The 15406-nt window shown below is 47.5% G+C and overlaps 1 protein-coding gene across 1 annotated transcript; it reads left to right on the top strand.

The window, feature by feature from the left end:
• Positions 1-3973: 3973 nt before the first annotated feature.
• NUP85 (nucleoporin 85) lies at positions 3974-15142 on the top strand. The gene is given in 21 exon segments (XM_036394870.2): positions 3974-4233; positions 4370-4463; positions 4621-4783; positions 5128-5198; positions 5537-5580; positions 6327-6396; positions 7279-7400; positions 7720-7854; positions 8158-8280; positions 8607-8738; positions 9127-9233; positions 9515-9598; positions 9786-9851; positions 10332-10483; positions 10571-10662; positions 10664-10689; positions 11969-12069; positions 13587-13738; positions 14313-14370; positions 14373-14398; positions 14961-15142. Coding segments are annotated over 21 exon segments (1953 nt in total). The 5' UTR covers positions 3974-4200; the 3' UTR covers positions 15063-15142.
• The last annotated feature ends 264 nt before the right edge of the window (positions 15143-15406 follow it).

Raw genomic sequence — 15406 nt, 5'->3', positions numbered from 1 at the left:
TCTGTGTTTAATTACTCATGCTATTATGTTTCTATTTGTTTAAGGTACTGGGAGGTGAGAAGCACCCTGGCTGGGAAGACCATGTACTTCTACCCAAATCCCCCTTCATGTCTGATGCCTCAGGCTTCTATGATCTCCCTTCTTCTTTCATTTGAGCTCTGAAAAACAATGGCCAACTTGGTTTGGACCTTCTCAAGTCTATCATCACCACTAAGAAGTAGAACTACTAGTGAGAAAAAGGAAACAAAGCACCTTAATCCCCACCCTTTTATCTCATCCAGAGCTTTTTAAAGCAAAACTACAAACCCATGGGATACTTCTGAGAACTAAAGCTGAGTTGTGATTCCCAATGGACCTTAAGTTCTATTTTTAGAGATGATGCAACGTCACAGAGAAGTGTGGAAGGGCATCATGGGGCTTGATGGTCCTGTTGTATTTTGTTCTTGTCACTCTTCCCCCTCCCTCCTTGAAGATCCCTGTGCTGCAGGCCCAGGAGGAGGATTTTTTTGGGAAGATGGGATGAAACTGGCCAAGGCCTGAGCGTGGCATCAAAGAACTGAAGGCAGGAATGGCACCAAGTGAGACACATATTAAGGCAGCATAACAAATAGAAGAAGTGTGCTAAAAAAGACAGGAAAATATTCTAGAATTTGTGAGAACATATGGGAGTTAGATGTGCTCAGAAAAGCTGAAAATGGCTTCAGCTGCACCAGCACTGGTCTCACCACCAATCAAACAGATCCCAAATCACAGAGCAGGTTTATACAAACCTCATCTCTGTGTGGCTTTTATTTTTACATAGCAACGGAGGAAACTCTGAGAAACTGGAGCTGACAATAATCAGTGCTAAAACCTGCAAAGGAACTGGCCAGAGAGCAGCACTGGGAGTGAGCAGCGGGGGGAGAAGCCACACTGGGAACTACAAAGGCCCCACTCCTGCAGGGTCCGGGCTGCAGCAGAGGGGAGCAAAGCAAAGCTTTTTGTCCCTCTGAGCTCCTCCTCTTCAATGCACCAAGCTGAAGGGAACTGAATGGGGAAGCGTCACAGTGAGAATTCCTGAGAAATTCCATCTCTGGGAGAAAAAAATTCCACGTGCTGTTTCTTAAAATATTTCCATACTTTGTTTCATTCTTGTACTGCAATTTTGTAAGGAAGAAATCTAGATTTTGCAGAGCTCTTTGGCTTAATTCTCCACCCTCTGATGGAGAGGGTAGGGAACACAGGCATTCCATATATATGCTCTTCATGCTGGGATTTTAAAACATCCTGTTTTGTGACAGCAAAGCAGCTGCAGGCAGAAGGTGTGTGCTCCTGCATATCAGCAAGCATTAGCCTACAAAACCTACTCCAGCCCCTTTAAAACTGGGTGTTATTTTGCACTTGAGTCCAAGGCAAGAACTGAAAGCACACAGTAATTTGGAGGTGTGAGTGAGTGCGTTGGGTTACTGGCTCAGACCCTGCAGGTCTGAGTGCTTTACTCAGGCTTTGCTTTTCATTAATTCTGGCTTAGCCCTGGGAATAGAAAATACCTTTTCCCTGCAGCCCTGCCTGTGCTGTGCCTTCCCTGTTCATGATGCTGATCATCCCCTCTGTTCCCAAAATAGCTTCCAAACCTCCTATTTCAGAAGGTGGTAACTCCTATCCTCATCAGACTTTTTTCTTTTTCTTTTTCTCCTGACTGTAAACCACACAATTTCTCTTTGCTTTCCTTGCTGGACCCACAGCCCATACCCCAAAGCCTTTCTGGGCAATGTGAAGTTCCATGCTGACATGGAAATTCCCAATTCTGCTCAATTATATGGACTGGAGAGGCACAGAAGCCTCCTTGAGAGGTGAGCAGGAAGGTTTCCCTTCTAGGTATGAGCAGAGCTCCAGCCAGTGTTCAAGAGGACTAAAAAAAGTCAAGATTTCATACTAAAACTCACCTTTCCCAAGATGATTTCCACAGGAATAATCCATTTAAGAACAACAGATGCTGCGGATATGAAAAGCCACAGACCTTTTTAGGGAGTGAGCAAAATGGACGCTGTGTGCCAAGAGACAGCAGGAAAGGATCAAAGAGTTCCAGCTTTCAGTGTCTCTTCACACAGATGGACCTGGGAGCAGCAGAGGACACTGTCCCACTCCTAGATCCACCTCCCACACGGTGGATCTCTACACAGTATTACATGGATATTCTAAATATATTCTGCCACTCACAAGAAAGTGCTGCAGTTATAAAAGCAGCACCTTAGCCTTGAGGAACAATGGCAAGAGGCCTTGTACTCCTGGGTTTTCAGGTATCCAGTTTTGATTTGCATCTAGAGCCTTTTAGTGATGTGTGGAATGGTATTCTGGATCTAGGAATGCCCACTAACATCCTCAGAAGTCTGCAGCACAGAGCAGCACCATTGTGTAAGACAATAGGTGAATTTGACTTTGTACAGCAGAAATTCAAATACAGGCACATCTTCAAATAGCAAAACACAGACCCTTACCTATGATAAACAGTGAGGGGTTTAAAATTGATGAGTCTTCAGTTTCTCAAGCAGCTTTCAGAATGTTTAATTTGTTCTACCTGCAAAAATTCATTCCTTCTGACCTGAGCAGACACCACTTCCTTTTCTCAGCATGACTGGTTACATGACATGCTCTTCCCAGAGATAACTGCTGGCTTTATTTTTATTGGAAATGATGGATGCAGCAGCTGATAAGTAAAAAAGGGCAATCTAGCCATGGAGTCTTGCAGCATTTGTCATACAAGGACAGCAAATGATTTACATTATCTTGAAAAGTTAATTTTTAGTGAGCGTCCTGGGAAGGCACCAGCCTAAGAGGGACTGGTTCCAGCTGTAGGACCAACAAAACTGCACTGCTAATACTTGTCTTAAAAAATATATTGCTGAAGAACTTGCTTATTGGCTAGCACAGGCAAAAAGTGAGGAGTACACAGAAGTGGGGAGGAGAGCAGAATGGAAGGAGAGGAGCAGGATGCTGTTGGTGTTTTATCACACCTGGTTATTGAGTTGAATGCCATGGTAGGTGAGCTCTCAGTGTTAACAGAAAGGTGATGAGCCTCCAGCAGCCTCAGAAGGCACCTTTGTCCAGTGTCCAGGGGATATTGACTTCCTCCTGGACCCTGAGTGTATGAGTGAGTGAGGCACAGTAGCTGTTCTTCCTGCTTCGATCCTGCTTCATTACAAGTCCTTCCCCAGCCTGCAGGCAACTCACTGAAGTCAGAGCACATAATTTGATTTGTCAGCTTTATCAATGCCCAAGAGCTCCAGAGAGCATCACCTTCAACATCCCAGAGGTTTCTCACCCTGCAGGTGTTTGACGTGCATAAAGAAATAGGAGACATGGGTTGTTACACAGCAATAAGTCAATGAAATGAGCATGATAACAGCACTGTGCTAGTGACTGTGCACTTGGACAGAGATCAGACAGGGTGTGGGGTCTTCCTCACTGGAGATATTCCAGAATTGTCTGGACACAACCCAGTGCCATGCACTCTGAGATCAGCCTGTTGGAGCAGGGAATTTGGACCTGAGTTTGTGATCCTTCCAACATGACCTATTCGGTGAATCTGTGAACGCTAACTGACCAACTACATCACTGCAGTACAAACCTGGGGCCAGCAATGCTCCCACCCAGCACTGAATCTCTCCTGACAAGAAAACGAGGCAGATTGTGATTTGGTGGCATCCATCCATCCATCCATCCATCCATCCATCCATCCATCCATCCATCCATCCATCCATCCATCCATCCATCCATCCATCCCATTCCATTCCATCCATTCCATTCCATCCATCCATTCCATCCATTCCATTCCATTCCATTCCATTCCATCCCATCCCATCCCATCCCATCCCATCCCATCCCTCCATTCCCCACAGCCCGCTCGGAGCAGTCCACGCCCGCCTCGGCCCTCAGGGAGGCGGCTCGGGCGGGGGCGGAGCGGGGTCCGTCCCGCCCCGCCCCGGCGGGGCCTCGGGAACAGGCGGCGCTTCCGGGGCGAGCGGTGGTGCCTGCCCTGAGCCGGCGGAGACCCGCGGTCCCTGCCAGTCCCCTCCCGTCCCCGGGCGGCGCCTCCGCCGGGGCAGCAGCGGCCGGGCCGGGCGGGGGCTCGGGGCGCGCAGGCGGCGGCGCGGGCAGCCCGGAGGGGCCTCCGGAGCCCCGGCGGGCGGGAGCGGGAGCAGGAGCAGCGCGGCCGCCGCCATGGACGAGCCGGACACGGAGCCGCCGCTCGTGGTGCGGGATGGGCGGGCAGGGCAAGGCCGGGGGCTGCGGGCCATGCGGGGCTGCGGGCGGTGCGGGGCTGCGGGCAATGCGGGGCCGCGGGCGATGCGGGGCCGGGACGCCGCTGACGGACACCGTGCCCCCACAGGTGGTGCCGGGCGCGGACCCGTCGGCCCGGCAGCTCTGCTTCGCCTGGGGCCCCGCGGAGGTGCTGGTGTGCGAGACCCTGTTCGGCCGCGCAGGTGGGTTCCGCTCCCCGCGCCCGTCCCGCTCCCCATGCCCATCCAGCTCTCATGCCCATCCCGCTCCCCACGCCTGTCTGCTCCCCATGCCCATCCCGATTCTGGGTTGAGGACAGCGTGGGCGCTACTGCCCGGGCGCTGACGGGCTCTGTTGCAGGTACCGGGGATGGAGCACCGAGCTCCTCCTGCGTCTTCGTGGTCCGCAGGGACCAGGACATTTACATCCACACCCTGCGGAAACTCTTCAACGAGTCGCACGGGATTTTCATGGGGCTGCAGCGGAGCGAGGAGGAACTGGCGGGGAAGTCGCGGAAGGCGCAGTGAGTGGATGGGGAGAGTGGGAGGCAGCGGCTGCCCCTTCTCCAGCCGGGGGCCAGCACCACGGGCTGCTAAACGCCTCCGGTGAGGCAAGTGCCAGGCTGCTTTTACCAGCTCTGGAATCAGCAGTGGGGCAGGTAGAATGACCGTTTTGGGGGGATTTTACAAATCAAGGCTCGGATCCTTCCAATAACTACGCTGGTAGAGTGTGGCACAGTCACTGATTCCAGATGGATCCACCCAGGTACTGGGAATTGATACCGCAGAGAAACTTGCAAGGCTGTAGGGGACATAACACTAAAACTCCAACAGCTCCCTCCAACCAAAGTCTTTTTGTGTTTGGCAGATTGGTTCAAGTGAGTAAAAACTACCGGTCAGTGATAAGAGCCTGCATGGAGGACATGCACCAGGCAGCTGGTAAGTCTGTTTGTTTGTTCTCTTACTGCAGGGAAAGGAAACACCAGTTGCAATTATGAAAGTAGGATTGTAATGGTAACTTATTGCAACTGCTGTACAATAGCATGTGTAGGTTTCAGTAATTACCAGGACTTTGTTTCCATGCGCTGGAGATTTCCAAGTTGGTTTGTAAATCTGGTCACGGACTGGTTTTTTCCCACTATATTGTAACTGATTTTCTGGGGACTTGCAGCCTTTTCGTATCTCATGTGGCAGATATATGGAAAACTATCAAAGCTCAGAAGCAACTCTCAAATGTAAATATGTTCCTCTTTGACTTTCCTTGTTTTTCCCCTCAGTTTCAAGCCGGGACCCTGCCCTGCAAGGCCAGTACAGCACTCAGGTAAGTCCTGTCAGGTTGAACGTGGATTACTGGCTGGTGAATTCACCAGGCCACCACTGTGGCATCAGGCACTTCAGATTTAACTCTGCCTTGTGTATAAAATAAAGTTCATGACCAAGAATAAATGGAAATAAATAGTTAATTCCTGTACTTCTCAAACAATAAAGATGGCCAACACCTCAATTCGCTGCCATGTCATAAACATATTTGCTGTTGTAGATGTGATGTTTTCTTGTCATCCCAAAGCTGACAAAAACAGTTTCAGAAAGAAACAGACTTGCTGTGTGGTGTTTCACCTCTCAAACTCTAAGATTCCAATCAGCTGCATCTGAGCCTCTGTTCACTGTGTTCACAGTGAGCTGTCAGATCCACAGGAGTGTTCTGGGAGGAGCAAAGTGCTCGCACCAGTTTTGTCCTAGCAGCTATAGTGATGTTGCTTCATTGGGTGCTCTTTCTTCCTTTGATGTTTGTATTGAGTCTTAAAAGTGCAGAAAAGCTGAAAATAAGACCAGTTAGTTGCTCACTGGTGACAGATTATTGCTGCATTTCATTACACAGTGTTAGTGTTTTCTGCCCAAAAAAAAGTGTGAAATTTTGGTATGTGTCTTTTAATTCTTATGTCTGAACTGTCAGTATGATATTTCTCTGTAAGAACTGATTGCTGTGGACAGCAGATGCCTTTGTGTGGTTAAAAAACCCAACTGGAATAATGACTAGCTCTGAAACTTGGCCCTGCTTTCCTTCAGGTTTCCATTCTCTCTGCAATGGAGCTGATCTGGAACCTGTGTGAGATTCTGTTTGTGGAAGCAGCTACAGGTGAGCCGTGAACTGTCCTCGTGTAAAGACTGATGGGGGTTTGTTCTTTGCATATTTATTTGTTTAAAATGTATATCATATTCATTGTGTCATAGTTTGATGTTTTAGAGATAAGCAGAGTGTCAATAAGCCTTTTAATACCGCTTCTGCCTCAGTTAATTGTCTTGTTTATATTGAATTATGTCAAGCAATTCAATTTGCCTTCTACTTTCCTTCCTCACTCTGATGTAAATTGTTTCTTTGCCAGAAAGATTATAAAGAGAAGGGATATCAAAAGTTGTTGCCAATCTATTTTATTTATAAGCTTAAACATCTCTTTAAACATGAAATGTGTCGATGCCAGTTGACATTTACACAGCTCTGATACAACTCCTTTAGGTTGCCATTTTTGAAGTCAGTCTGTTTACATTGGCATTTTAAAGTAGAAAATAATTTTTGAAGGAAATAATATTATGCAAACAAATGTGCTACTTACACAGTCCCAGAATTCAGGAGAGATTCACAAATTACAGATTACTTAACCTAAATTAATTACCTAGTGCCAAATTTCTTCCTCATAGTCAGTTAGTAATAATGAAACGATGCTAAAATAAACAGAAATATTCTGTTTGTCTCTTGGCATTACATGATTTTTGATCTGGATCACTCACTTTTTATTTTTTCCAAGTTTGGGTTTTCTACTGGACCGTGTTGCCCCAGGAAAACCTGCCAGAGGCTGGGTGCTCCCAGGGCCTCTTTGCTTGAGGAACTCTGTAATTTGGGGGTGGCAGGAAGAAATCCAGTCAGTAAATCTCATCTAGTGATATCAAACTGTGATGAAATGTGTGAGAGCAGTTTGGGAACAACCCCTGGGAACTGACAGAGGGAAATCTGTCTGCACAGCTGGGCCCCTCCTGCTGCACCTCCTGGACTGGGTGCGGCTCCACGTGTGTGACGTGGACAGCATGGTCCGGGAAGTTCTGAGCAGTGAGAGTCCATCCAAACACAAGCTCTTCTGGAACGTGGTGAGTATCACCACCTGGAAGATTCTTAACAGGAATTCATGTCTGTGCTTTCCTTCCTCTTCCCTGCTGGACACAATGCCTCATTGCTGTCTGCCTGTGTAGGCTTTAGGATGAAGCCATTCTCATTCCCATCTTCATCCTTCATGGCCCATAGAGGTCAAGCCTTACACTGTTACTTGAATTAGCAGTGCCTACAGTTTAAACATTTTAACTCCACTTCCCTTGCCTGAATTACAGGTTAAAATGCCCCTATGATCCCTTTCCTGGGCACTCCATAATCCTGCCCAGTGTGGAGCTCATGGACAGGGGGTTTTTGCAGGTGGATGTCTTTGTGCTCCAAGGCCGGATGGATGAAGCACGGCACCTGCTCTCCAAGGAAGCCAGTGCCAATCCCGCATCCATGAACATGTACAAAATCTTGGATGACTTGATGAAGAAGATGCCTGTGCCCAGTGTATGTACAAAGTGTGTTTTTTCATGTAGTTTGTTGGGGAAAGCCACCTGCTTGTGTCCCCTGTAACAGTTTGTTAGAACATCTCTTACTCCTTTACAGTAACAATATTTGTGTTCTTGAATTGCCCAAAGACCCAACAATTCAGATAAAAGTCTGTTAGGTGGCACATCAACACAGAAAGATGACAGGCAGCCTCATGTTTAGCTTTTTATCAGGAGTGATTGTACGTTTGGCCCAAAAGCCTAGTGTGATTTGACTTGGTGTTTCCTTTATTCCATGTATTCCTTTATTCCCTCTGCTCAGCTTGGCAACACCCAGACTCTGACAGAGCTGGAGCTGAAGTGGCAGCACTGGCACGAGGAATGTCAACGGTATCTACAGGATGGAACTTTTGCTTCCAATCCCCACATGGAGTCCATCTGCAAGGTGTGTTTTTGCTGAGAACAGAGGAAACTTTGGACTTAAGTATTGAATCTATCCTTGTGGATTTCAGGAACCCAGTGTAGCCATAAGTAACTTTAATATGTCTCTTGTCCTCTGTTGATGGTTTGCCAGCCTGGGTAGTTGGGTTTCTCTCCCTGTCCAAGGTCCTAAGGCTGATTTGGAAACTGAGCTGTGAGAAAGATTTTTGTTACATAATTTTGAATAAATCCTCACCTTTGCAGAACAAGAGTAATGCCTCTGGAGAGCTGGAGTGCAGCTGTGCCCATCACTGAGTGTGCAGCATTCCTGCTGTGCTTTTGTCCCATTAGATCCTGCTGGGAGATGAGGATGCCATTTTGGAGAAGAAGGAGCTCATGACCACCTGGTATCACTTCCTCGTCACCCGGCTCCTGTATTCCCACCCGACGGTGAAGCCGATGGAGCTGCGTTTCTATGCACAGGTAGGAAATAAAATATTCTAATATTCTCCACTGTTTCAGGCACAAAAAGAAAGAAAAACTTACTACACTGAAAGAAAAACATAGGGGAAAGTCTTACAGCAACTAGATGCCTGTAAGATGTTATCTGGAGTTTGTAAAAGGACTGGGAGAGTGATAAAGCTGACAAATAATTGTTGAAGACCCATTTTTCAATGGGTCACTTCTCAGTGTCATAACATTGCCAGTCTTTTTCCTGCAAATTGTTTTCCCAGTCCCCTATGCTAAAATGAGGAAAATTCCTTTTTGTTAATGTGTTCAACCTCTACAACCTCTTGTTTCCTATAAAATAACTGCTACATCCAAACAATGTCTTGCTTCTGCATTTATGTCTTGTCATCTCATTCCACAGTCTAGTATGGACCTCTTCCTGGGTGGAGAGAGCAGCCCTGAGCCTCTAGACATGATTTTAATGGCAGCCTTTGAATTTGAGATGCATCAAGTGATCAAGGAATGCAGGTTGAGTTTTAAGGGGTTTTTTAAGGGATTCTCTAGTTCTACAGTATTCCTTCTGTGAATTTGGGGCGGGGGTATGGGTACAGAGCCCTGATCATCCTTGCAAAGAATTTCGCAAAAATACATGAAGCTGGCAGCAATTAAAAGTATTCCATGAGGTCTGGGACATTGCAGCCAGACCTTGGACTGTAACAGAGCTGTGTATTGGTAAGAAATGCCTGTGTAAAACCTGACACAGTCCCTGGCAGTGTTAGGCTTAGTTTTTTCTTTTGCTTCAAACACAGCATTGTCCTGAGCAACTGGTGGTTTGTGGCTCATCTGACTGACCTGTTGGATCACTGCAAACTCCTGCAGTCTCATAATCTCTAGTAAGTATTTATTTGCATTATTTGAATAAAGCTGACTAAGATAACCCAGAGAGGAAAAAACAAAACCAAAAGAAAACATGCTGCAGAAATTTTGTGTAAATTGACAGTACTTGTGAAATAAAGTAATCACATTTTTCCAGTGAGATGCAAATAATAATACCTGGATATTTACTCTGTTTCCCTCCAGTTTTGGTTCAAATATGCGTGAATTCCTCCTGCTGGAGTATGCGTCAGGACTCTTCTCCCATCACAGGTATCACCTTTTGTTTTATTACTTATAGGACAGACTTAAACTGAGGCAGCCAAAACAAATAACTGCATGTTCATGAAGTAAAAGGGCAAAACTTAGAGCAGCCACTGTTAGAATTTCAGCAGTGGTGTCCCTCAGGGTCTGTACAAGATTGGCCCATTTCCCTTCCTAAATGGAGACAAAAGCTGTCTGTTAGAACTCTTCACACCCCATGACCTGGGAACAGCCACTCCTGCCACCTTGCAGAGTGCCTTGCACTGAAGCTCTTACCAAAGCTGCACGTATTCCAAAGTTGTGGCATTCCAAAGTTATGCTACAGGGAACTGGCATGAGGTAGAAAGGAAAAGCCATTTCAGGACTGAATGCTAAGTTAATCACAGGTAACAGTTATTAATGCAGGCTCAGATTCTCCTTGGGGCTCTACTGTTGTGCTCATTGAAGATTCCTAGGGTTGGAATGGTGGTGATTTCTCCCCTCTCTCAGCCTGTGGCAGCTGGGGGTGGATTACTTGGACCACTGCCCAGAGTTCGGCCGGGTGTACCTGGAGCTGCACATCGAGCGCATCCCCCTCAGCACGGAGCAGAAGGCCCTCAAGGTGCTGAGGATCTGTGAGCAGAGGCAGATGCATGAACAAGGTGGTGCATTTTCAGTCTCACTGTTTCTCAGTGCTCCAGCTGAACCCACTGACACTAATTCCTGCCCTCCTTTGTGTGCTCCCCCAGTGCGCAGCATCTGTAAGATCATGGCCATGAAGGCTCTGCGGAACAACCGCCTGGGCTCGGCCCTGTCCTGGAGCATCCGGGCCAAGGACGCAGGCCTTTGCCACCCTCATCTCGGACCGGTGAGGCTGAGCAGCAGCTCCTGGCCTGGGGGGACAGGGGGAGGGTGGCTGCTGTGTCAGGGGCCAGGAAAGCTCCCACTGCTGCAGGTGGGGCCAGGCACCTTCTTCTGGACCAGAAAACAACACCCTTGGGTGCTGTCCCCTGCAGTACCCCCAGCTGTGCCTTCCCTGTGTTGTTTTCCTTCCTGACATCTAGAGACAAAACAGATTGATTTTATATGAGAGTCCAACCCCCTTAGACCTTAAACAGCTTCTGTCCTCTACCCTTCACTTTCTGTGACAGAGATGTTTGATGGGCCAGACAGTGACCCAGGGGGCTGATTCGGGTGGAGTACAGTCCTTACCTGTGCTTTATTCAGCAGATTACTTATAATCAAGTTCACCTCACCTCCAAACAAGCCAGTAGGAGTCACTTAAGCTACATTTCTACTAAAAATCTCATTGTTTCTACTAAAAATTTGTATCAGTGAGTGTCCCTGGCTTTGTTTGAGCCTCTCAAAATTCCTGACCTTTTCTGGAGTGGGAGGGTTGTTATGAAAGTGAGGACAATACTGACACTTGGCTCAGGCCTCAGCAAAAGCTCTGGCAACTCTGTGCTTTGTAATCTCTAACAATCCATGTCGTGTGGGTTTTGCTAATTGGAAATAGGCAGAGACCAGTCCCTGCATAGAGTATAATTTTGAAATTACACTCTGGGTAGGTGGCCAGACAACACTCTGTCTTCAACACTGGCAAAATGAGTGGTAAGAGATTGCTAATCTGAGGTTTGGGGGGTTTTTTGTTTGTTATTTGAGGGAGTGGGAATCATTACATTTCCTTCAAAAGAAGGATGAAAAAAAAAATCACAGGAAGCAGCTCTGCAGAAAGCAGCATAATGGAGGCCGTGGCAAAACAGATGAAAAACTTTTAGCATTGTTTTTGTTCCTGCTGTTTATCAACTTTTTTTACACAGCAGAAAAACAGAGCTTTTGTTATCATCTGAGAGTGTTAGTTTTGCATCCACCAGCCTCAGCTTCCTGCCTGCCTTCCTTCATTTAGTCCTTTTAAAAAATAGATCTCAACTACCACAGAATGCAGAAGAATCAATGAAGTGTCTGTTAAGTGTGCATTACACCAGTTCCTTGGCCACTTCCAGAAACTTCTGAATCCCTTGGGGAGGTTGATTAAGATGGAACTGAGCTGTCCAGTCAAGTTTTCTGGGAGGGGATTAGGAGGCACAGAATGGGTGTGGATGATGTCCTCCCCTCTAAGCTTTTCTTATGTTCCACTTTCTCCCCAGATTCCTTAAGGACTATTGTGAAAAGGGGTGTTTCTCTGACCTGGACCTCATTGACAATCTGGGCCCGTCCATGCTGCTCAGCGACCGGCTCACATTCCTTGGTGAGAGCCTGCCTACAGTGTCTATGCTGCTCTGCTGTGGAGAACTCTATGGGATTACTTGGATTTATGCTTTCTTCCATCTGGCTGGCTCCTGGTTTAGTGATGAGGGGAAAGCAAATGGTGAATGTGGTTTGGGATGCAGCTTGTACCCCAGGGATGGCCTTTACCACTGCCTTCACACCAGGTCCCTGCTCTGCTCTGAGCAGGACAGGCCCAAGTCTTTTTCCAGACTGTATCACTACCTTGAGAGGCTCTGAAATACTAACAAATGCTGCCTTAGGGGGTTCATCGGAAGAGTAATCCACTGGTTTCAGTTATGTTTACCTTGTTATAATTTTACCAAGGTCTCCAGAGTCTCCAGTGTGTGGGTTCAGTGTGCCAGTCAAGCTCACTGGAACAAGAGCCCTCCCTGCCCTCTCACTGAGCACTTGTGCCAAGAGACAGTGAGGGCCTCCAGCTCATTTCCTTCAGGTACCACAGCTTCCTTCTCCTGCCTGGCACAAGGCAGGCTGTGGTAACCTGCCCCTCTGCCTGCAGCTGCTCTGTGGCCTTTGATTCAGGGACCAAAACAGGAAATTGATTTCTCTGATGCTGTGAGTAGGCCAGAATCTGATAGGAATTTGGAATAGCTTTCAGCATTGGGCTGACTCCCCTCTACCTGATACCACCCTTACAGGGAGGGTGAGCATGAGCTTTCTCTGTTTCCACTTGGTGCAGCTTGCAAAACTGGAACTGATTTTCCTTCATTAAAGCTGATCCTGAACTAGGTCTAGAAGCTAAACATGACTTATCAAATTGGTAATCCCTCAGCTCTGCATGCCCAGCATCATCTGCTAACTGTCAGCCCCAGAGAAGCCTTTTCCCTTTCTGCTCTTTCTAAACAATCCTGAAAGGCCTGAAAATATTTCTGCCTATTTTTCCCTTAAGGTTTTTAGAACCTTTGGTTACCTTTGCTGGACAACTTCCCCATGTCTCTGCCTTGAGCTCAAGCATTAGTCAAGGTGAATCTGAATGGGAATCATTAACTTAGAGTATTGTGACAGTTTAGTGGATACAGAACGAGCCCCACTTCCATCCTCAGCCACTTCTGTCAAGCTGGATATTGATCTCACTAATTCTTAGCAAATGCAGAACTTTCCCTATTAACAGAGATTCCAGTTTCCATTTAAACAACCAAGGAAGACGGTGCAGCTTTTCAGACCTCCTGATACTCTGTGACCTCAAAAAGGACATTTTCTCTGCTCTAAGCCACTGGTTCATTGCTCCCCTGCAGACACTCAGCCTGGGGCAGCAGCAGCCCTGACCAGTCTGATGCAAACCCTGAAGCTCACCCAGAACAGCAGCAGAGTGTGGCTGCCCTTTCAGGGAGGCTCTGTTGTCACCTTCCTTCATGCACCAGATTCCCAACCCAGAGGGGCTGCTTTGGGCTCATTTTGGCTGGGGGTGGTTCTTTGTGGGAGCAGAGGGATCTCCCAAGGCCCAGCTGCTGATGCCTCCTTTCTGCCACCCTGTGGCAGGGAAGTACCGGGAGTTCCACCGGCTCTACGGCGAGAAGCGGTTCGCGGAGGCGGCGCGGCTGCTGCTGACGCTGATGACGGCTCACATCGCTCCCTGCTCCTTCTGGATGACGCTGCTCACGGACGCGCTCCCGCTGCTGGAGCAGAAGGAGGTCAGGTCCTGCTCACACCGACACAGCCCCCCAGGGGGCCTCTTCTTTTTTCTTGACAAGGGAACTCAAAGTGGTGACCCTCCTTTCCCTACTCCTGACAGGACCTGTCCATGGCAGTGCCAAGTGTCCCAGCAGTGGGAACATACAGGGACCCAAGAAGGGATAAATTGACTCTTTGCTTTGGTTCCCTGCTGTTACAACAGCAGTGGAATTCATCTGCTCTGGTAATTTTAGCACACGCTGTGTTCAGCTCCTCTGGGGACTTGGCTTGAAGGTTGTTCCAGTGCTTCTAAGCACAGTTTTTCCTTCAAGATCCATCAAGAAAAGAATAATTCAGCAATTACAGACCCAGAGCAGTCACTTTGACTTCATAGCTGACCCTGCTTGGTGCAGGAGGTGGCACTAGAGACCTCCCAAAGTCACATCCAGCCTGAATTATCCTTGGATCTGTGATTTCAGGGGTCAGAATGGAGCTGTGGGAGTGTAAAAGCATTCTCTTCAACTGCACTATCTTCTCAGCCTGTGTGATGTCTCTAAATTTAATCTTCTTCAGTAAAAACTTTGATTTCCACAGGTCATATTTTCAGCAGAGCAGACTTATGAGTTGATGCGATGCCTGGAAGACCTGACAGCAGGAATCCAGACAAGCAGAAATTCCAGGTAAACCTGTTCAGTTCTGAGGACAATTGGATAATGAAGCAAGGAGGGCCGTGGGAAGGGTCAGGGAGGGAAACTCTGCATTTATATTTCCTGGTGAGGTCATAAAGAGAGGCACAGCCTAAGTCCCAGAGACTGGCTTAGTGGGTTCAGGGCAGTCAAATGAAGCATCAACAAGAGACTGTCACGAACCCAGTGCAGGAATGTTCCTACTCCTCATGTTCTGATGGTTTGCACTGGACCGTGATGCTTTTCCAAGATAAATAATTACACATTACGTGAGCAATGAAGAGCTGAGGTGTTGCCATCCAGCAGCTCTGGCTCTGAGCATTCCAGGCACAGAACAGGGAACTATTTGCTGACATGCAAAGCCCTGTAGCATCCAGGGAATGAAACAGCTTGGCAGTGCTGTCTTGGGTTGAGCTATGCAGGTTTTGCTCTTCTCAGGAGGTCCCTGTAACAGGTAAATACCTCTCACTGACCTGCATCTTCAATTTCCCAACCCTGAGACAGACCCTGTCATCGCTGTGTGCAGTCCCCTACCCCAGGCTCTGCTCCCTTGCAGGATGATGATGTTGAGACAACCAAAGTGGAAATGCTGAGACTCGCCCTTGCACGGAACCTCGCACGAGTCATCGTCAAAGAAGGCACCGTGGAAGGATCTTGAAGACTGCAGGGTGTTCCTCCTCCTCTGGGGCTTGCTGTACATAAACTGACTTTTTCTAAGAATAAATGTTTTGTTTTGCAGATTGCTAGGTCGTTTGTTCTTGTCTTCCAAAAACAACTTTACATAAGCTTTTTTTTAACCTTTTATGAAGGACCTGCATCAAAATGTTACAGCTGCTTGTTCCAGCTTGGTCTGGTGAAGTGAGCCTTACTGCAGCTTTTCCTTGGGCTTTATGTTGTCTTTGCCTATAACACCCAAAACTGAAATGAAGGCCACCTCTTAAAGCAGCAGGGTTTTAGAAATGGCAACCTCTCTATTTTTGCTTAGGAAGGTCTTGAGTTGAT

This window comes from Molothrus ater, chromosome 19, assembly GCF_012460135.2.
Source record: "Molothrus ater isolate BHLD 08-10-18 breed brown headed cowbird chromosome 19, BPBGC_Mater_1.1, whole genome shotgun sequence".
NCBI lineage: Eukaryota > Metazoa > Chordata > Aves > Passeriformes > Icteridae > Molothrus > Molothrus ater.
Note: the sequence above shows the minus strand (reverse complement) of the source record. Positions and strands in the feature narration are given on the sequence as shown.